The 23,396-nt window shown below is 47.2% G+C and overlaps 1 protein-coding gene across 7 annotated transcripts in view; it reads right to left on the bottom strand.

Annotated features, from left to right (window-relative positions):
• Positions 1-4,409: 4,409 nt before the first annotated feature.
• ANKS6 (ankyrin repeat and sterile alpha motif domain containing 6) overlaps positions 4,410-23,396 on the bottom strand; it is a 51,141-nt gene continuing 32,154 nt past the window's right edge. For 2 of the 7 annotated variants that reach the window (XM_042243204.2, XM_060409274.1), the window contains 5 exons: positions 21,641-21,827; positions 16,690-16,757; positions 14,247-14,363; positions 7,031-7,127; positions 4,410-4,680 (listed from right to left, as the gene is read on the bottom strand). In XM_042243204.2, the coding sequence (XP_042099138.1) occupies positions 4,526-4,680; positions 7,031-7,127; positions 14,247-14,363; positions 16,690-16,757; positions 21,641-21,827 (624 nt within the window). In that variant the 3' untranslated portion in view covers positions 4,410-4,525. Of the gene's footprint in view, positions 4,681-4,881; positions 5,364-7,019; positions 7,128-13,298; positions 13,367-14,246; positions 14,364-16,689; positions 16,758-21,640; positions 21,828-23,396 lie in introns of those variants that run through there. The other 5 variants (XM_042243208.2, XM_060409275.1, XM_042243206.2 and 2 more) reach the window with 4 other exon arrangements.

The following is a 23,396-nucleotide window of genomic DNA, read 5'->3' as shown; positions in this document are numbered from 1 at the left end:
ATACGTAAAATTTTACTATTTTAACCAGTTTTTAAAGTGCACAGTTCAGTGGCACTAAGCACATCCACAATGTTGTATTGATACACCCATCACCATTATCTAGTTCCAGGGCTTTATCCTGACCCCAAAAGGAAATTGCCTACACATTAAGCAGTGCCCCCCCCCACCATTTCCTCAGTCCCCAAATCTCAGCTTTCCATCCCTATGGATTGACCAATTCTGTACATTTCATATAAATGGAAATCACATACTATTGTGGTCTTTCGTGTCTGGCTTCTTCTTTACTTGGCTTTTTTCAAATTTCGTCCATGTTGTAGTGTGGATCATTACTTCTATGGCTGAACAACACTGCATTGTGTGGTTAATCCCACTTTTGCCTATCCATTCATCTATTAATGGCCATTTGGGTTATTTCTACCTTGTGGCTATTGTGAATTGTGCTGCTATGAATATTTGCATACAGGTTTTTGCTCAACTATCTATTTTCAATTCTTTGGGATAGGAGTAGAGTTGCTGGGTCATATGGAAGTTTGATATTTATTGAGGAACCACTTCCCCTTCTTTTTACAGATTTTCACAGACTCAGGAGGCTGGGACTCAGAAGTGAGCTGGAAAAATGTTTCTCAGATTTTGGATTTCACACACCTGTAAAACTAAAACTACCATTATCACCATCCCCACCCTTCAAAGTAATGGGGACTTGTGTCAGGAATAAGGCCAACCTCATAAAATGAGTATATTTCAAGTCACGTAAACTCTTTGCCTTGTACTTGTTTCCCTATCACCTCCACCATTGGGTCATTTGGCAAACACTTGCCTGGTCCAATCTGCATCCAAAGTCTGAGTTTCCCTCTCCAGCTGCCCTGGGCTTGAGCAGCCTCTGGGGGCCCATCTGGGGGATGCTCTCCCTTCTAGGTGGCCCTGGTCCCTGGAATGTTCTTCCTCATGGAGAGTTGGTCCTACTCCCATGGTCTCCCCAGTCTTTGCTCCCCACTCTGGGGGTCTCACAGACATTGGCCTCATTTCACTTGTTTTGGGACTGGGACCTATGCAACTTTCTGTTTCCCAAATGCTCTATAGGGCTGAACACAGCCAACATGAGACACTTGAGAGCAGAGGAGGTGGACATGAGGGAGTCCCCCAATTTGTGAAGATTCTTAGCAGAAACAAAGAGAATCTCCAAGCTGTATGGGTGTGTGTGTGTGTGTGTGTGTGTGTGTGTGTGTGTATGTGTATACAGTATTATAGTATTTCATAAACACCTCTCCTTCTAGAAAAAGTTGTGAACAAGCTATAAAGACTAACAAAGTTTTGTTTTGTGGTTGGCTTGGCTTATCCCAGTTCAACATTTCTGTGTGGAAAGTCAGCAAGATAGCATGGGGAAAATTCAGAGCTGAGGCCTGCATTCAAATCAAACTTCCCCCATTACAGGGTGACCTTGGTGAGGTTAATATGTGTGCCACACTCACCAGATTGGCGGAAAAGGGATTTTAAGGCAGACTCATGAGATTACCATGAAGGTGAGGCTACAGAAGTGCCCAGCACACCATAGGTACTTGCTCCTAACAGTTCTCACTGGAAGAAATTTGAGAAGCATGTTATAGCTTCTGTGAGCAAAATCAAAGTGAGAAGACATTATTTCATATACATTTGGTAAACAAAAATCCTTCAAAGAATCAAGTCCCTGTATGAAAAAACAATAACAGAAAGAAGTGTTTGATGGTAAGGAACATGGGAACACACAGCAGGGCTGAAACGAAACAGTACTTTGGTCTCTTACCAGAGGATCCAGTGGCTCTGCTGAGGTCAAACCCTGTCCCCACCACCTGGACAGTGGGAACAAGGTCTCCCAAAAGATGGCCATGCCATGTGTCCGTGAGCCCCAGGGAGGCAGTTCCAAGGGGAACTGGGAGGGACCTTACACGGAAGGGAGTTGGCTCAACCCACTGGGCAGGAAGGACCCTGAGGAGGGGCCCTGGGAAGGAAGCTGAAAAGGGGACTTACCACCTACCTCCCCTAGGGAGGAGATTCAGTCCCTGGCTGGTCCTGCAGAATTTGGTATCGACTTCAACAGGGGCTTCCTCAGTGGCTGAGGGTAAAGCGCCTCCATGCAATGCAGGAGACCCGGGTTCAATCCCTGAGTTGGGAAGTTCCCCTGAAGGAAATGGCAACCCACTCCAGTATCCTTGCCTGGAGAACCCCATGCATGGAAGAGCCTGGTGGGCTAAAGTCCATGGGGTCGCAAAGAGCTGGACACGACTGAGCGAGCTCACTTCACTTCAACAGGGAAAGAATCAGGTCTCTTGATATGCTGAATAGGATCTGTCATCTGATTATCTCGCCTGAAAAAAGTACAGGTGGTGCTTTACAACACCTCCAGTCTGGGCTACAGAATCTTCCTAGGAAGGGTCCCAAGCCCTTGAAATGTGCTTTCTTGGAAGGTCAGTGTAGATGTCCACAACTGTCTAGCGCGGGTCTGGCCTGCTTGGCAGTGTCCATAGGCAGCTCTGAGGCAAGAACAAACTGGAGGGGTTTCCTGCTTCCTTTTCGCCCTGGATCGGCTCCTGCAATCAGTCTGGAAGGCCTTCCTGCTGCTTTCTGTCCACCTTGGTGGGAACCCCAGTGACATAAATGCCAGTCGGCCACAGCTAGAGGGTGGGGATCCACCTCCAACCCTCACCGCTTCAGGGCTCCAATGCCAGCGAAGCCACCCAAGCTGCGGCTATCTGTGCCTGGATGCTGCTGCTTCTGGCCTCACCCACCTGGCCCAACTACACCAGGGCAAGCAGGAGTAGGCAGAGGGATTAACAGACAGAGGATTTCAAATAGGCAACCATCGTGGAGATTTCTCACATCTGGAGAGCTCCACATAGCGTGAAAAGGGTCTTCACCTTCATCTGACCCTCAGAACACTCCCCCCTGGGAACCAAAAGGGAAACCGAGGCCCAGGGAGGGGAAGAAACATAGCACCCATTAAGATGAGGCTGAGCCAGAACCCAGTGCCAGGACTGGCTGTAGATTCGGTGCTATGCGTTCAAAGAAAAGAATCAAAAATTGGAATGACAGGTATCAACCCTGGGATTTCTTTGGAAGGAATGATGCTGAAGCTGAAACTCCAGTACTTCGGCCACCTCGCGCAAAGAGTTGACTCATTGGAAAAGACTTTGATGCTGGGAGGGATTGGGGGCAGGAGAAGAGGACGACAGAGGATGAGATGGCTGGATGGTATCACTGACTCGATGGACGCGAGTCTGAGTGCTCTGGGAGTTGGTGATGGACAGAGAGGCCTGGCGTGCTGCGATTCATGGGGTTGCAGAGTCAGACACGACTGAGCAACTGAACTGAACATACCCGACAATGTTTAACCCATAAATGTCATACACTGCCTGCCTTCACACACACTGTCCCCCCAACTGGGGAGCACTTTCTCTTCCCCACCTGGCAGCTGTGCTGACTCACCTTTTTGGACCCAGTCTTTCGAACAGGGCGCATCCAAGCCAACCTGAGCTGTCACCCACAATGTCCTCACCTTTATGATGATTCCTCATAGGCAACTATGTGCTTATCTCCTCTAAGATACTGTGGATTCTTTGAGAGCAGAGGTGTTTTTCATCTCTGAATGCAAAGCACAAGCAGAGGATGGGCACAGGGTAAATGCTCAGTAAATGTATGGTTAATGAAAAAGTAAATGTCCTCTTGCAAAACTTGTGGCCTCCATGTAATGGTCTAGTGCTGAAGCAAGGAGGTGGGAGCCTTCTCCAGGCCACTGGGGACAGGGCTCAGACACGCAGCACTTGCCAGACAGCACACTGTACCAGCACTGGGAAATGATGCTCTGACCCTGCAGGAGACGCCCTGGATGCAGAACCCCCTGAGCAGGATCCTGCTCAGATCCTCTCCATCAGAGGATGCCCTCACCATGATGTCCCACTGCCAAGCAGAGAGCTGCTGGGAAGAGGCAGTTTACCAAAGACCCTGGCCCAGCTGAGGGCCTTGAGTGCCCCCTGGGCCCACCCCCAGCTGCTGTGAGGCCTCATGACTGCTGCTGCCGAGTCACAGCAGGGTCTCCCTGACAGTGTTCAAGGGACACTCTTGCAAGAGTGCTGTGAAGCAGCATTCTGTGATCAAACATGTGGGAAATGCTACCAGTCATATTGACTCAATGGACATGAGTTTGAGCAAACTCCAGGAGACAGTGAAGGACAGGGAAGCCTGGTGTGCTGCAGCCTGGGTGGCAAAGAGTTGGCCATGACTGAGCTACCGAACAATGATAGTATGACCCCCTTGAAGAGGGGGTCTCCCACGTGTGGCGTTCTAAGGATTCTGAGGTGTATATAGCAAATATTATGTGACTGGGTTCTGGCCCAGTATCTGCCTAACCTATTAAATACAGAGCCTCACCCCCACTGTCACATATACATTCCCTCTCCCTTTATTTTTTATTAAAAAAAAAAACCAAACCTGTTAACATTCTACGGAAATAGGGTTTCAAGGAACATACTTTGAGAAATGCTGATGGGTCACGTCATAGGGCCACCAGGAAGTGGGTGACCATGGTCCAGAAAGGGTGCCAAGGATCTCTCGCCAACCAGTCCACAAACTTCCCGGGAGGAAAAGACTCAGAACCACCAGTCCAGTGAAAAAGACGAAGGAAGCAGCTGCTGTGAGCCTGTTTCCCATCTGCCAAATGAGAAGGAGCAGACTATGTGTCTGGGGTCACTAGATGAGACCTTGGAGGTGTGCATTTGTGGAAAGCTGACCCTCAGCACAGCTCCTGCGTGTCACACAGATTCCATCAAACTTACCCAAGTGACAGCTGTGCACAGGAGTGATGAAAAGGGCAGGAGAACAGCGAAGAACGGACACAAAGCTCACAGCACCTAACTCAGGGGTCCACGTGTATTTTAGGGACAAACAACCCTACACATACTGATAGGCTCTGATGATATGAATACATTAAAACCATGAGAATCCCTGGTGCCTCTAGCCCCAGGAGTCTATGAGAGTCGGCAAAAGCATGGGCCCAGAAGCCCACCAGACGCAGGTCTCAGCCAGCTCCGTTCCTTCCTGGCTGGGGAACTGGCCTGCAGCTCCACTCCTCTGTGTCTGTGTCCCCAGCATTCAGGATGAGGTTAAACCATGCCAGCCCCCAGGCTGGTGATGAGGAGAGATGACACTGGAGTCCAGCAGCTGCACAAAATAGGTGCTCAATGATTGTGTCTCCTTAGAGAAGGTTGGGATGCGAGGAACACTTATAAAGGCATCTGTCAGTGATGTCTAAAACAAAACTTCTTTCTCTAGTCATGTGGGAAGTTGGCTTCTACAGGTGGGAGGATGAGAGGATGAAGGAGGAATAGCACCTGCTGGATCAACGGACGGGAGGGAGAACACGATGAGACTCCAGGAAGCACGGTCATGACTGCCTCTAGCCAGCAGAGGGGGAAGGGGCGCTCATGGCCAGGAGAGGGAGAGATGAGAAGCTGTACCTCCTAAGGAGACCAGTATGCAGCCAAGCAGAGATCACAGTAAAGGTGACAGCTCTGCAAAGGCTCCCACCCACTGTGCATGTCCTACAGATCAGGTACTTGATGCACGCTGGCTCTAAGCACCAGCAGAGAAGCCAAGTTACCTGACCCTGGCCACACAGCTGGCCAGCCACAGGGCTGGACCAGAACCCTGAGCCTGAGTCCAGGGCACACGCTCTTTCCACTTGTCCGTGCTCCCCCTCAGGACAGGACCATCCATTCACATCTTCTCTTACTATCCGGGTCCTCAAGGGTGGGGACTGGATCTGACTCATCTCAGCACCCCCAGCACATGGCAGAAATGCAGCAAGTGTTGGTCGAATGAATTACATGCTTGACAACATTTCAGACATCTGTTGGACCTAAAAGTCAAAGTCCCTTTCCCAGAATATGACACAGTAGAAAACTACACTAGCTGATTCCCTCCTGAGGAATGTGGCTTGAGGAAAAATTCCAAATTCGCCTAGAAAATGTGAGCACCTAAGTCCTTCTACAATGTAATATGAGTCTTCTGCTCCCACTCAAAGTGGAAAAGCCCTACAGTGTTATGGGGTGAGCAGCGTGTAATATCAGAACATTGTCTTGCCTGACCACAGACAAGGAGACTGAAGGTCAGGAAGGAAAAGAGATTCCTCAAGGTGACACCTTGGGCCTCCCCTGTTTTCCTATATAAAAGGCTGCCTTTGAAAGAAAGAAAAATGCAATCAACATACACATCCTGAACAGCTGTTGTGTGTTGTCTGCAGCAGGTGCAGAGACGTGCTAAAGCAGAGTCATCACACAGAACAGTAAGGGCCCCCAGTGGCTGGAGGAGTGAGTTCTGTGTAAGGGAGCTGAGAAAGGCTTCATTTATTTGATAGGCGACATTAAGGACCATTAGGGATATGTTAGAAGGTCTAAGGGAAGATATGGAAGAGTGGCTAATCTTGCCCCCAAATATGTGTTCCCCCATCTAAGTACAGAGTTCTGTATTGCGAGGCCACTACCTGAACAGTGACTACACTTCCCAGTCCCCTCTGCATCCAGGTGGGGCCACGTGACTATGAGTGGCCGACGGGACATAAGATGGAGGAACCAATGGAACGTGAGCAGTTAAGAGCAAGACAGCTAAGAATTGGTTATATGCCTTCTTCACCATCCCCTTCCCCTCTGCCAGCCAGAAACAAAAGACTCGGAAGCTCCCAGGAACGGCAGAGCCACAGATGAAAAGAGCAGGGTCCCTGAATCACCATGTGCTTCTGCCAAGCAGAAGCAGCCAGACTGGACTTCATGGGAGAAGAAGTCTCTACCGTGTCGGACTTTTGTTACAGCAACAAGCATCATCAACTACTACAGCAGGGAGGGGGAAATGGGTGTTTCGAGACTAAGGCGCAGTGGTGTGTCAAGGCATAGTGTGTTTCAGGGAATGGGGAAGGTCTGATGATGGCGGGAGCATCGGCCATGTGAAGAGGATACTGAGATTCAGAAAGCTCACACTGCTGACCACAAGGAGGAGGGTCACGTACAGGGATTGTTTCCAGGGGCCCTGGTGTTGCTGGCGCTACTCTCGAAGGAAGAGTGGAAATTGTGAATGGTTTCCTGTAAAATCTGTCTCTCGCGTCCCTGTGGAGGAAATTGAAAACAGACACAGAAAGTCTTGTTAAATCTTTTAACCATTAATTCAGTTGACACAGTCCTGTTAACATTTAACTCATACTTGAAAAACCCATGGGCGTCTTGGGGAAAACAAATCACCTAACTGAAAGAGCACTGGGTTTAATAAAAACATTCTGAGTCAGCACCCACAAACACAGCATGCCAGGGCTGGAGAGCCCCCCAAGATGCAGAGGTCCAATCTCCCAGAGAAGGATGGGCAGCAGAACCCAGAGAGCAGGCATGACTTATCCTGGGTCATTTGGCCCAGAAAGGACATCTCCTACCCTGCCCTGCTCTGTGCATATTTCCAGACATCATATTTCCAGGGAATTTTCCAGAAGCCGAACTTTCTGATACAGACTCAGAGTCTGAACTGCCCTGACTCCCCTTGTCCAAAAGATGACAGGTCCGTCTCCATAGTGATTCACTTCTCACCCCATCCTTGCAGATTCCCCTCCTAGTTGCCACCCTTTACACACACATTTTAAGATGGGAAAAGAGGGGGGATGTGGACATTTCTTTAAGTCCAAAGAACATCTTCACTGAACACATAACTGAGAGGCAGTAATACACAGAGGTTAATAACAGAGACTGGAATCAAACAGCCTGGGTTCAAATCCCAACCCCTCCCATTTACAAGCTGGGTTACCTTGAGCTAGGTACTTCATCTCTCTGCAACTTAATTTCCATAAAATGAAGATGATAATCGTAACTCAAAGGGTGCTGCTGACACTGGGCTGTGGGTGGGTAGCAGGAGGTTGGCATGTCCTGACCTCAGAGGGCACCAGTGTAAATTAAAAAAATTTATTTTTAAACCAACAAATACATGTGGTCAAAATCTAAAGTAAAATAGACAGCCATTGGGAGTGTGCTGTATAACACAGGGAGCTCAACCCGGTGTTCTGTGAGAACCTAGAGGGGTGGGATGGGGTGGGAGATGGGAGGGAGGTTCAAGAGGGAGGGGACATATGCATGCCTGTGGCTGATTCATGATGACGTATGGCAGAAACCAGCACGATACTGTAAAGCAAGTATCCTTCAATACATTTTTTAAAAAATAAAGCAAATTAAAAGTGAATAATCTCTGGGAAACTATTCCCTGCCAAGAGTAGGGGGGGTAAAAAACCTCTGCCAAACATGACTAGACCTTAACCTCCCTCTTCTTTCATTTCATGGACTGCCACTTCCAGATCCCCAAGCAGGGACCTCTACTGCTGATGAGACTCCTGGACACCCGGAAGGGCAAGAGGAGTCCCCCTTCACACGATCCATCCCAGACACCTGGAAAAGTGCCTTCAGGATTCCATCAACACACACCTAAAGGCTATGGGGCAAAAGTCAGAACATCAGAGGTGGGGTCAGAGGACCCCGAATCCCTACTCCACCACTCACTCTGTCCCAGGGGTGAGCCCATGCTGCTGAGTTTCTACATCTGTAATAGGGGGAAGGCATTGCATGCTGGTGCTGTGATGTGGCTCAACCTGAGATAATGAGTGGGTGTGACACTGTGCAAACTGCAGAGGGCTAAAAAATAAATAGAGGGGATGACAGCCATGTTATTATTAGACCACCTTAGCCTTAATTGCTTGAGAAATGAGGTCAGGGTGAGACAGGGTTCCAGTGCGCTCCTAACCTCAGGAGTGAGCCGTAGATGATGAAAACCATAATCGCTCCCCGCATCCACAGCTGATTGAAGCTGATAATGATAATTGCCCTTTAAAAACCCCTGGCTTCAAAGGACCATCCAGATAATTCTCAAAAGAAAAAAGCAAATGGCCATTAAAAAAAAAACCACGTTCAGTCTATCTAGTAGTTAAAGAAATGCAAATTAACACAAGGCATACTTCTTGGCCTATCAAATTAATAAAAATTAAAAAGCAAATGGATAGTACCCAGTGCTGGCAAGGGTGCCCCTGGAACTTATATCCACAGCTGGTGCAGATGTTTAGTAGCTCTTTCTGGAAGGTATTTCAGGATGAAGTACTATGTACCTCGATTTAGACTTTTTGACTCCATAATTTCACTTTTTTTTTTTTTTAGATATCTATTCTGAGGAGATAATTAGAAAAGCTCATACACGAAGTTGCCCACTGCAGCACTATTTATAAAAGTTTGGAAGTCTACATATCCAACAAGTAGGGATTAAAGAAAAATAATTTTAGTACATCCTAGCAAATTTATTTTATTATATTAAAAAAGAGTTCTTAATGACATGGGTAACTGCATATATTTAACATTAAATGCAGTAAGTAGAATATAAAATTATAGATTTAAATTTATCTCAGCCACTTTAAGAAAAATACTCAGCACAAAACACTGCAGAGTGATCTTCCCAAATACCAACAGTGTTGGCCTCTGGGTGGCTAGATTGTGATTCCTTTGTAAGTTCTTTTCCCCTTTCTGGTACTGCATAAATTTAGTACAACGAACATACACAGCTTTGATAATCACAAAAAAACAGGAATGGAAAGAAGCAACGGCTTAGGACCAATTAAAGGTGAAACTCCGGCTATCATTTCTGGTTAACCTTCTCCAATATACCACTTATTTGAAACTAACAAACTAATAAGCAGACTCACTGAGGTGGGTTCATCAGGAAGTCAAATGGCTTACAGGTTGAGGGGCCACACTGCTTTGCTAATATTCATATGGCTGAGCCAGGTTTTGGGTGAATATTCATTAAGACAAAATTTTTTTTGGCTAAAATATTCAAACATTTTTGATTATGTAAGAAACACATTTTACATCACAACCCATGTAAATTGATGCAACTGAAACAAGCTTTAGTGTTCTTACCTGCAGAGAATGTTGATATTTTCTACTCTATTCTATTTCCCTTGTTAAAATGCTGCTCATGAACTACTAAAAAATTTATTCCACAAGCCCCCAGTGTGTTGTGGACTGCAGCTAGAAAGACATGGGGGCGAGGGGACAAGGAGAGCTGGGCTTATCCTCTCCCACGTGTCCTGAGTTCTCAGATACGTACGGAGTATTTGAACCACAGTGGGTACTTTCTTGGCCAAGGTTGGGTTTCAGAAGTAAAAGGATGAACGTTAGGAGAAGCTCATGCCCTGGAGCAATCAAAGAGACAGGAGTCGGGGTCAGGCAGGTCCAGCCCAGAAGAGAAGCGGCCCCGGGCATACAAAGAGCTCTTAGAAGCCACACTCAGTCTGAGAAATACTTTGCTCTTTCTAAGAAGCAGCACAGACTTGCAATGGTGACCTAGAGTAGGGAAGATACACTTGCTTTTGTGACATTCAGCTTCTCCCAATCACATCTTTGCTCTCAGATACAGTTGATACACATGGTCCTCATTTCCACAGGATTCTGTCTGGCACAGCTGACCCTCCAATAACAGGGCTATTACAGCGATCAGTTCAGATCAGCCCCTTCCCTTTGCACCAATCTCCATGGGGAATCGCTTGACTTTGCAGGTTGGACACTGCCTGTGGGGAGGACATGGACATCTTGGCATGTTGGAAGCATCTGGGATCTTTCAGCTGGGAGGTGGTCAGCTGAGGACCCCAAGGAAGATCACTGTTATGGGTTAAATGTTTGTGTCCTGTGTTGAAACCCTAACCCCTCAAGTGATGGAAGGTGATTAGGATTAGGTGAGGTCATAAAGGTGGGGCTCCCGTGATGCCATCTGTGTCCCTATGAGAAGAGATAAAGAGAGATTTTGCTTCTATTTTGGGCCACATGAGGAATTGAGAAGGTGGCTACGTGCAACTTGGAAGAGGAGCCTCACCAAACTCAACCACTCTGGCACCCTGATCTTGGACTCCCAGTCTCCATACTGTGAGAATTAAACTTCAATTTATAAGCCACCCTATCTAAGGTACTTTGCTTTGCAGCCTGAACTATGACAATCACCAACAGCTGTTACTCTGCTTCTCTTGATGGGGCCCTGTTTAGTAAACAAGGAGAAGGGGGAGGCCAATGGATTTGAGAGAAAACTATGAAAAATGTCCTAGTCTCTACAGACTTTAAGAAAAATATCCTCCTTTGGAGTGGGGCTCAAGACGTCGTATCATCCACTCTGAAGATGACTATTAAGTTGCCTAAGATTTGCAGACCAACCCTGTGTGTATTCTTTTTGTGATTCTGGACCAAAGAGGCCATGGCCACAGACGGCAGAGGGGAGGTTCCAGAAATGCTGGCAGTTATCACCTACCAAGACTCAGACCCTGCTCCAATGACACCCAGCTCCGGTCTTTCCATGCCCTCTAAGGTCCTTACTGGCCCTCCATATAGAACCTCTTTTGTCCTTCCTTTTCGACTGGTCTAGGCTTGGCTTTCCTCACCTCCATCCTCTCCTTGGCTCACACGTCTGGCCCTTGCAGGCCTGAAGAAGGAAGGGTCCTAACTCCTGAGCTAGAGCCTCCTCACTATCACCCACCTTGTCCTCTCACACAAGCCTCTGTGTACTTGACTGGGTTACCCCTGACCACGCTGGGAGCCCCAATCTGTCCCCTCTGGCCTCCTCTCACACCAGGTTCCTTGCGCTCCATGATTCAACTACTTCTTTAGTTCTTTTCGTTAATTAATTTTTTTAAACTTTGGCCACACTGCACAGCATGTGGGATCTTAGTTCCCTGACTAGGGACTGAACCCGTGCCTCCTGTAGTGAAAGCCTGGAGTCGTAGGGACCACCAGGGAAGTCCCCTTTAGTTCTTTAAATACACCACACATGTCAGTGCAGGCCCTGTGCACATATGCTTCCCTCCGCCTGTACTCTTCTTCTACCCCTGGGCCAGGTGGTTCTTATCTTCCTTCAGATGGCGGCCCTCCTGCCCTTCTCCAGGGATGTCTTCCAGGCCCTTGCCTTACCAGGCCCCACCCTCTCACTGGGAGCTCTCACAGCACAGTTTGCCTCTCCGGTGCAGCTCTCCTGCCCTTCTCCGGGGATGTCTTCAGGCCCTTGCCTTACCAGGCCCCACCCTCTCACCGGGAGCTCTCACAGCACAATTCGCCTCTCCTGTGCTTATGGATTACACCAAGACAGGACAGCACACAGGTCAGGACAGACACTGGGTTCTAATCCTGGCTCTGCCACTTACTGACTGGGTGATTATGGGCAAGTTCTCTGACCTCTCTGTGCCTCAGTTCCCACATCTGTAAACTGGAACCAACTTCAGAGGCCTTCTGTCAGGGTGACATTAATGACTAGACGTGATGTGCTCAGAGTGATTCTCCATGCTCAGCACTCACACATGGCAGAGTCAAAGGACAGTTTTTTCATGAATAAATCAATGGTCCAAAGACTTTAGTGCTGGCTTCGGGTGATCCACCCACAGTAAGCCCCCCTAAGGTTTCTGTTCCCGGGATGAACCCTTCCCAGCAGCCAAGACCTGCCCACCTCCTGCCCTTCACGTCTAAGGGAAAAGCAGAAATGGTGCTGGTCTGGGAGTCAGGACTCACAGTCCCTCTCGGAGCCTCTGCTTCCCTCTCTGTAAAGTGAGGCAGTGAGTGTCCTGGACAGGTGACCAGAATCAAGGAAGAGACCTTACAGAGCAGAAAGAACACACAGCAAAGACCTGCAGGAAAACGCTCAGGCTCACAGACATGGGTAGCAATGCCAACCACAACATTTGGAAGGCCCACTTCACAGCCTTGATATTGTTGGTTAGTCTCTAAGTCGTGTCTGACTCTTTTGTGATGCCATGGACTGTAGCCAGCCAGGCTGCTCTGTCTGTGGGATTTCCCAGGCAAGAATACTGGCGTGGGTTGCCATTTCTTTCTCCAGGGGAATCTTCCTGACCCAAGGATTGAATCTGCATCTCCTGCATTGGCAGGCAGATTCTTTACCACTGAGCTAGCAGGGAAACCCACCCCACAGCCTACAGACAAGCAAAACAGCGATGACAACAACGGCAATAAAACCAGCCCCCAACCTGAGTGGGCCAGGGCAAGGTTGGGGAAGGGTGGCAGGGCTGGCTGGAGGAGGAGCTGCCTCCATACAGATCCGCCCTCCCCATCCCCAGCTCTGCTCCTGGGCTGAACAAGGGAAGTGTAAGGGTACTGGCCGCCCAAATTAACTAAGGAAATGTATGTGAAGTGATCTGTGAATGACAAAATGCTACATGGATATTCCCTTGCTATTGTCACTACAGGTCTGATCAATATTTTTGTGCCTACCCGGCAACATATAGGCAGAACCATAAAAGTCACAATCTCTGACATAACCTCATGTTGTGGAACACAGCCTGAGGAACAAGACAACAGAAGAAAAAGCATAAAGGCAGAGAAGTCCACTCCGGTACTATTTATAATGGTAACATCCCATTATTGCCCAGTGAGTGAGGAGCAGTAAGGCAAAGTGTGAAGAAGCATCATGTAAGCAAGTATATTGGTTTGGCCAAAAACTTTGTTCTGGTTTTTCAGTAAGCTGCTATGGAATAAGAGACAAAAAATATCCAGCCCACAGTAGAAGAAAAGGCAGAAGGCAAAGGAATGTGAACAGCCCAAGAGCAACTGTATAGCTGCAGAGTGACCAGTACCTCGCTTCTGTGTTTTGCTTGCTTTTTGCGTATGTGCCTTTGGGTGGGGGCATTGCTAATCTTTAGCTTTAAAGCTGATGACAAAAGTGTAGGATGCCAACAATGGCAACAGCGACTGGCAGATCTCTGTGTGCCAGGTGCTCTGCTGAGCATCTCAGTCCTGGCAGTCAGCCCATCACCCCCACCCTCCAGAGCAGAAAGCTAGGCTCAGAGAGGGGTGCGACTTGCCCAGGGTCACTGTAAGTGGAGGAGCTGGGTCAGCCTGACTTGGGGGCCTGTCTTCATCAACTTCCACTGTGCTCCATAGGGCAAAACTCAGCCCTGTGGGTTGAGATGATTGGAGGGAATATTTAAGCAGGATCTAAAGAGAAACCATCTTATGAGAAGAGAGGCCTGGAAAAGGAACAGACATACTGGAGGATAGTGACCCACTGGCCTTGAGAAGTGTGTGAGCGGGCCAGCCTCCACCAGGCATGTGGGGGAGACAAAATCAGACCATGAAGGTCCTTGGAACACCAGGGCCAAGGATCCTAGTGAAGCTCTCAGCTGTTTGAAACAGAAAAAAAAAAATGACTGGGAACAATACCTTGCCTGCATTCAGTTCAGAAATTGCTGCCAAAATCTGCTGCCTGGATCCATCTGTCTTAATACCCAGCTCCTTCAAGTCGCCGTCGGTGAGTGTGAGGAATGCTTCCATATCCACCTGGGGAGAGAGAGGGGGATTTGCTACCATCTGCTCGGTGCCACACCTCTTTTTTCCCGACCACAACCGGACTATCATGATTATGAGCTATTAGTGCTTATTAGTAGTGAATTAATGATGATTTACTACTTTCAATTCCTGGCTTTATGCTGAATGTTTATGTGAAAATATCATTAAAAATAAAACTCTCCTCAGCTCTTACCCTGGAATTTTTAGAAGTGCATTCTGGAAAGACTCTGAAAACAAAATAAGTAAGGGAAGTCTCTGAGACAGTAATCTGGGTGACCAGAGTGGTAGAAAGCCAAGTCCTGCTGATAGAAAGTTCATGGCAATGTTGCTGCACTTTGAACAGTATAGGATACTGTACAGAAAATATGAGTATATGGCGGTACTCACCGTGTTTACCCCTCAAGGACAAAAGAGATGTCTTGTGGAAAGACAGAGTGAGAAGAGAAACAAGCAGAAGCAATAAAGGCAAGAAAGACTGGAGAACCGAGGCAGAGACGGGCTCAGAAAATGGGCATCTCAAAGCTGTTCGACCCCTGGTTTTTACCGGAGAAATTCTAACATTTCTGGCATCCCTGCCAGGGCCTCAGCTCCAGGAGAAGTTTCTCCCCTTTCTTTCAATTTTCATTTTACTTTCCTGGATTAAAAAAAAAAAAATCTTGAACCAAGTTTGAGTCAGTGGGGAAGGGTCTGCTCCCGCACCCAACACCATGCTCTCTCTGAGATGCAGAGAGGGCCCCTGTGATAACGATAAGCTCCCTGCATCTCTCTGGGCTTTACAGATCACAAGACACTGACAGGCTGAAGGAACAGGTGACGTGGTTTTGATGGAAAACACCTGCCCCCTGACCCTACTGGACACTCCCCTCCCCCCACCATCCCAGACCTGAGGCAGAGACCCCACCCCCAGCCTGCGTGTGGGTCCCCATGGCCAGCTCCTCAGAAAGCGTGGAACACATGAAATAAAAGCATGCAGCCATCTGCAAACAGTAAAGATTTTTTTGATGAGAAAAACTGCCACTGAAGTTTAAGGCATCGAGAAGGTAGGAAGGACAGATTGGATAGGGCAGAAAAGCAAAAAAAAAGGAAGAAAGTTGTGGCACCCCTGACTTCTTCTTGAACCGAAACACATACTCCTTAACTGGGTCTCAAGCTTGCCGGAGACAAGGAGGGATTCTCATGCTACATTAACTGTGACCGTTGTCATGTACTAAACTGGGCACTAGAATGTTCTAAGCCAGTGACTGTACCCTGGTAGCTAATGGGCCCACTGACGAGTTTTATTTCGCTGACAGTAAAAATTTTAACATCTTATTGAGATGTAATTCATTTACCATACAATTCACCCATTTAAAGTGTAAAACTCAATGATTTTTTAGTACAGAGTTGTGTGATCGTCACCACACTTAATTTTAGAGCACTTTCATCACCCCAAAAAAGAAAACCCGTACTCATTAGCAATCACTCCCATTCTCTCCTCCCCACATTCCCTGGCAACCACTAATCTGCTTTCCATCTCTACAGATCTGCCTATTCTGGACATTGCATATAAATGGAGTCATGCCATATGTGGCCTTTCATGACTAACTTCTTTCTCTTAGCACAGTGTCTTCAAGGCTCATCTGTTTTGTAGAGTGTATCAGTACTTCTTTCTTTTTAATGGCCAAGCTACATTCCAAGGTAGAGTGATAACACATTTTATTTACTCATTCATCAATTGATGGGCATTTGGGCTATTTCTGCCTTTTGGCTATTATGAACAGTGTTGCTGTGAACACTGTGCAAATGTATGCTTTCAATTATTGTGGGTATATACCTACCTAGGAGTGGCATTACTGGGTCATATGGTAATTCTCTTCAACATTTTGAGAAACTGCCAAACTGCAGAACAGTAATTTGTACAACTGTGATTGTGAGTGCTTTTAGGATTTTGAATGAGAGCAAATAGGAACTCTCTTAGACTAATACAGACTCTTTATGTCCAGATACTTAACACAGATTCATTAGAATTTGCTTTTTACCTACTTTAAACCTAAAAACTGGCTAGGTAATCCCCTTCAACTAAAGGAGAACAGAACAGACACAAACTTTACTACAGAGAGTAGAGCTCAAAATTACAAAATTTTATTATAACACAACAAGCCAGAAGGTCCCCAGGATTTCACTGTTATGAGTGAGCCAAACGTGCTGAACACAAATTCTATTTCTTCAGCCATCTCAATGAAAAAGATCAATCCAGGCTTAAAGAATAACAACCTACATATTTAGACAACTGTTTTATGCTAAGATTTAAATGGACACTCAAAAAGAATATTCTTACCTCTTGCTCCTCAAAAATGGGCTGATATTTCTCAAGTGATAATTTCTTAAGGATTCCAGTCAGTTCATCTTCAAGAGGGAAAGAATATAAAATAAGATATTTTAGAATTTGGTAAAATTGCCTCAAGAGTGATCTTCAAACTTTCATAAAGTCGTGGTAATCTTATTTCAAATGAAATTCTACAAGAAGCCCCGACACAGAAAGCAGATCTGCACTGCACTCCTGGGGTGTGGCTGCAGGTGGGTCTCGAGCCACGTGCTGGTCATACTCCTCCCTCGGGGCAGGCTCCCAGCATTCCCCAAACCCCAGATCGGGCTGTGAAGACAGAGGTGGGGAGCTTCATGGCTAGGCTCACTCTCCAATGGCTGCAACCACCAAGTTCTTCGAGTTCTAGCTTCTGGGCCTAAAACCCTGCACTCTATCCCAGAACAATTTTAAATTATGATTTCTTAACTGCTGTTAGCTACACTTGGAATAAACACTAAGACTAGCACCCCTCAGCTAGACAGAGAAAGACCTGGAGAGAATAGGCAGATGGGCCTCAGAGTCAAGGTTTGGTTTAAGCATTTGGAGACTGTGGGCTTCCTGAAGAAAAGGCGGGTCTGAGTGGAACAGGAGAGCCAGATGGACACAGACCAGGGGAAAGCAGAAGATCTAGGGTATCAAGTTATCAGAGGAGGGAGGGAGACAGGGAAGGAGACAAGACCAGCATCTGGGGGGCTTAGAGAAACATCCATTCACACATTCAAAAGGAGTTTACCAGACTAGGCACTGGGACTCAACAGGGACCAAAACAGACCACAAGCAAGCTGACAGGTCGGTAAGGAAAAACAGAGCAGGGTGGGACAGGTTGACAGGGGATGTGAGAATGTTGTTTTATAGAGGGTGGTCAGGGAAGGTCTCTCAGGAGGTGACATTTCAGCAGTAAATGAAGGAGTGAGCTGTGCAGATACCAAGGCAAAGAGCACCAGCAGCATCCAGGCAGAGAGAACCGCAAGTGCAAAGGTCCTGGGGCAGTGGGTGCAGCTTACAGAAGAGTGGACTGGAGGTTAGGTGGTCAGAGGTCCACTCATTCATCATCCAGCAAGGGCTACTGTGCCTACTACTTGCTGGGAATGCAAGTACAGACAGGTCCCTGTGGTAAAGGAACTCAGCGTGACTGGGAAGATATACCGAAGGGGGCGACGGATGATGCCCTGTGCTCACCATCAGGCACCCTGTACTGGATACCCATTTGCTCTTAACAACCCCACGCGGCAGACCCTGTTACTGCTCCCACTACAATGAGGAAGTCACAGAAAGCTGGCACCATATCTTAGGTGAGATCACACCACTAGTCCACAGCACAGTGGGGATTCAAACCCAGTGGTTTAGCTACCAGGCCTGTGCCACACGCCACTCTGCCACCTCTCCCACAGGTGGTGAGCACATGGTGAAGGGCATGACTAAGGGGACAGAGAGGACAGCCGACCAGCCCAGGGGACCAGAAAAGCTTCACAGAAGAGCTGCTAATGAGCAACGGTGTTATGAGATTAAATGAGTCCCAGCCCACACATAATCCATTATAGATTCAGGACACCTATAATGCTGTTCCCTCCGTGAGTCTCTCTTCACATTTGCGTGCTGGCTTTCTGGGAGGGGGAATGTACACATATATGTAGACACGTAACCTTACAGCAGATTTTACTCATGTAAGGATGTATGTGCACAATTTATATATGATAATAAATTACATGATACTCTATATTATAAACTCCATACAGCCAATGCCTTCATTGGTTATCAGGCATTTCACTGAATGTCTTCACTGATTTTTGCATCATTCTTGTAGCCAGAGCGAATGAGTAGAGTTCCTACATGAAGGCTTGCTGATGCTTCTGTTTAGGTGAAAACGTGAGATGAAATGAAACAACGAAGACGAATGTTGGAACTTCATGTGAGCAACTGTGCTCAATCAGATAAAAGTTTTCAAATCCTGGAAGACTATTTAGACTATTTTCTCAATTTTCAGTGCTGGAACAGCTATAGACATGACACTTTGAGGTTTAGCCTGCATAATTAACATTGTCTAGATGATATCCAGATGATCAATAAAACATTAACTCAAGTCCTGGTGGGTATTTGCTGATTTCCATGGTGTAAATACATCACCATGGCTGATTTCAACCTGCCAATGTCATGTTCCTGGAAACGGAACTGGGAAAGACGCAGAGAAGTAACACATCAGTACACAGTATTCCCACCACGAAGGAAAAAGAGACATAAAGAACTTCAAGAGCACAGATATTAGAATGCAGTGAAAGATTAGAAAATAATATATTTTGATTTAAATGCCACATACCTTAACATGTAGCATAATCAGCTTAATTATAAGTTCATGTAATTTGACTTGTCTTTTTTAACACATATTTTTGTTGTTGTTGTAACTTGACTTTTAACAGCTGTGTTTAGTTGCCAGCTTATATGTTTCCTTGGAGAAGAAAATGGCAACCCACTCCAGTATTCTTGCCTAGAGAGTCCCGTGGACAGAGGAGCCTGGTGGGCTGCTGTCCATAGGGTCACACAGAGTCAGACACGACTGAAGCGACTTAGTATGCATGCACGCATTAGAGAAGGAAATGGCAATCCACTCCAGTATTCTTGCCTGGAGAATCCCAGGGACAGAGGAGCCTGGTGGGCTGCCGTCTATGGGGTTGCACAGAGCCGGACACAACTGAAGCGACTTAGCAGCAACAGCAGCAGCATATGTTTCCTATAAATTTAACAATCAGCTCTGGCTCAGCTGCACACTATCTGCTCAGTCCCTGCAGCCCCGCCCAAGTGCCGCTCTTCAGTGAAGCCCACAATGATGCTGCCTGCCTTACTGGTAACACAGGTTTAATCCCACCTTGCGCTATAATCATTTGATGTTGTCATGCAGAATATATCTGAATCCCCAGCCTGATGAATGACCAGGACACCAGCACAGGTTACAGCTCCCAGGGCTGCCCCAGGCACCTTCACGGAGTGTGTGTGAAGCTTACATGACATTGTCGCCCCCTCACCATTTCCTTCAGGAGGAGTGAACAGAGGGACACAGCACGAGCAGGGCAAAGGCTCGCACGTGACCCTTCACCGAGGCTACAGGTTTTCCACAAAAATATCATCAAGGATGGCTCTTTAGTGATGGACTCCAGGCTCTGGTCTGTGATAATCTAATGCCCGCAGGACAAGGGTCTTGCTGCCTCGGGACCCAGGAACCCCAGGAAGCAAAAGTAGGCTTTCTAAGCCAGAGAAGGTAACCTTAAAAAAAAATATGCGCTCTCAAGTCCTCTGTTTTTTATCCCAACGAGGCTTTGCAAAGCTTTTTTCCAATAATGAATGAGAGGGGAGAAGAGTGGGCACAGACCAGTAATCAGATATCCACTGTCTTAACTCTTTGGGAGGAATATGTGGGGCACAAATCCCAAACTGAACCACTAGTTTAGATTCCTGAGGCCTTCTGAGGCAGGAGAGTTCATGGGCGGGGAACTTAAGATGCCACACAGAAATTCTCTGGTGGTCTAGTGGTTAGGACTCCATGCTTTCACTGCAGAGGACCTGGATTCAATCCTTGGTTGGGGAATTAAGATCCCACAAGCCACGTGGTGTGGCAAAAAAAAAAAAAAAAAATCATTATATGTATATATATAAAGAAAACACAGGGAGGAATGGGGTTGCTAGCCAGCCTCTGAAGCTTTCATAAATGATCGCACTAGATAGTACAAAACAATGAAAGCAGTCCCAAATAAAGAGGATGCCAGCGGTAGTGTACATGTATCAACGCAGTACAGACCGTAGCCTGTGCAGTTGATTTCAACTTATCACTTGCTGGGCAGAATCTGCTCTGCACGCCCTCCCAGCAGCTGCAGTGAGACGCCTGCAAACCACACACACAGAATCTCCTCGCCTGTCAGACTCATACTGATTGCACCTGCCTGGCCCCTGCTGCTGCTCTCTCATCAAAGCTCTGCTCCCTCCTCTCCCACCCCTGCTCCCAGGAGCCACCAGAGGGCAGTTTTTAAAAGGATGAGCTTCTTCTCTCCTTTATCATTTACGTCTTCACACCTGGGATCTCACTACAGTGCCTCCAACTCCCTCCCTGCTGCCTGATCCATCTCCCTTTCCTCATCACCCCCACTCACGCAGGTTCCTGCTTTTACCTGCCCTCCATCCACTTCCATTTTCCTTTAAGGAGCTATTTCCCTCCCACTCCCAATGCACACAATCTGACCCTAACCGACCCTGGCTCCAAAGGCAGACACACTCTGCCCTTGGGGACACAGAGATAGTCAAGGATGGGCAAACAACCCAAGTCATTATCAATACAGCCAAGACAGGACAATGATCTTTACCCGTGGGGTTTTGCCGGAGCTGCTAAGAAAGTAGCACACTTTCTACTGGGGTGTCTCGGTTAGTAGGAAGAAGCATGAAGCTGCAGGGGGTATCCCTGCCACCGCTTGAAGAGAGCCTACCTGAAAGATGGGGGTGAAACATTCCAAGGCACATGGATTTAGACATGCTTGAAGCACACCCTACATACTTCCATTATGAGCCCACAGATGATCACTGTTTTAGTTTTGTTTGCTTAAATCAGTTTGAATGGAGATTTCACCCCTTGCAACTGATAGAATTCTGATTTGTACAAGGTTCAGGGAAAGGTACATAATGGGCGGTGGAAAAGCAGTTTTACAGGTGTATATCTGTGTATTTAAACAAAACCAACTACATTCAGAAACTACTGTATACCTTTTAGGTACATAAGCTCAGTGAAAACAAACATGCAAGGTACAATCAGGGAAGGGAAAGATATTTTTGACTGAAAAAACTAAAAAACACCTGACCCAGGACAGCTATAGCAATAAAGGGCACCTGCGAGGTTACCCTGGCAAGAGGGAAGGGTGGGGTCTCAGGACCTTTCAGGGCGACTCACCCTCATCAGTGATGGTGCCACTGCTGGAGCCCCCGCTGCTCTTGGACTGCCGGTGGGATGAGGAAGAGGACACGGAGGACTCGGCCGCCTGCCCCTTGGGAGAAGGAGAAGGCGTGAGGGTGGGGGAGGTGCTTTTGGAGGTAGTGGAGGTTCCAGATGGAGGCCTTTTGCTTGTCTCCAGTTTCTGCTGAAAAGAGTAAGACAAATACATAAGCCATCACCTGGAGGGCAGACATGATTCAAACAGACACCCACAATAGGGAATACGGGTGATACATGACTCAACAAGATGTCTAACCAGGACTATGAAATCTACTTCATAGAAAACATGCAAAGCAGAAACCATAATATCAAAACAGTCTCCGGAAAATCCTCCCCTGAGAAGAGACAGGGAAGGGGATGGAAAAAGTGGCACAAGAGGAGCCAGAAAAGCCCAGTCCTAGTCCTGTCCGGAGATGGCAATGGCACCCCACTCCATGGATGGAGGAGCCTGGTGGGCTGCAGTCCATGGGGTCCTGAAGAGTCGGGCACGACTGAGCGACTTCACTTTCACTTTTCACTTTCATGCATTGGAGAAGGAAATGGCAACCCACTCCAGTGTTCTTGCCTGGAGAATCCCAGGGACGGAGGACCCTAGTGGGCTGCTGTCTTGGGGTCGCACAGAGTCGGACACAACTGACGCGACTTAGCAGCAGCAGCAGCAGCAGCAGTCCTGTCCAGATAGCGGCCAGCGTCATGTCCTTGGCTGAGTCCCCTGACCTCTCACTGCCGTGCCATGCTAAGTTGATTCAGTCATGTCTGACTCTGTGCAACCCGATGGACTGTAGCCCACCAGGCTCCTCTGTCCATGGGATTCTCCAGGCAAGAATACTCAAGTGGGGTGCCATTCCCTTCTCCAAGGCATCTACCCAACCCAGGGGTCAAACCCAGGTCTCCCACATTGTAGGCAGATTCTCTACCGTCTGAGCCACCAGGGCAAGTCCTTGAACCCGCATCTCTCGCATTGGCAGGTGGGTCTTTACCACTAGCGCCACCTGGGAAGCCTGATGACTGCTCACTGACCAGCTCTAAGTGAAAGTGTGGCTTATTAACACCCGTAGGCCCATTCTGCTCTGGCTGTTCCTTCATCTAAACCAGTCACTTTCAACCACCCCCACAGAAGACTTACTATTTTTCCTTTTTATGTGTTGCACACAAAAATGGCCTTTTATTTTGAAATACTTTTGTTTATTTTCTAGAAGTACAGTTGATTCACAATGTTGTGCCAGTTTTGGGTGTACAGCATTAGTGATTCAGGTGGGGTTTTTCTTGCAGCTTATATTCCATTATAGGTTATCACAAGATATTGAGTATCATTCCCTGTGCTTATACACAGGGATTTACTGCTTATACAGTAAATTCTTGTTATTTATCTATTTTATATGCAATAGTTCATATCTGTTAATCCCATACTAACTTGTCCCTCCCCGCACCCTTTCATAACCTTAAGTTTGTTTTCTATGTTTGTGAGTACTTCTAGACTTACAATTATGGGAACTAAGAAATTAACTCTGGGATGATAACCATCAGCTAAACTGCTGATGGTACTCAAATATCTGTAGTTGTTTCACTGATTCTTTCTTTGGTCCAGGATTCATGCTCCATTGACCCATTTTGTCTTCTTATACTCCTCCAACCTGTGATAACTCCTTGGTCTTGCCTCGTCTTTTATGACCTCATTACTTTCGAAAAGTCCTGGTCAGGTATTTGTCAGATA

This window comes from Ovis aries, chromosome 2 (assembly GCF_016772045.2).
Source record: "Ovis aries strain OAR_USU_Benz2616 breed Rambouillet chromosome 2, ARS-UI_Ramb_v3.0, whole genome shotgun sequence".
NCBI lineage: Eukaryota > Metazoa > Chordata > Mammalia > Artiodactyla > Bovidae > Ovis > Ovis aries.
This window is presented reverse-complemented; position numbering and strand designations above follow the sequence as displayed.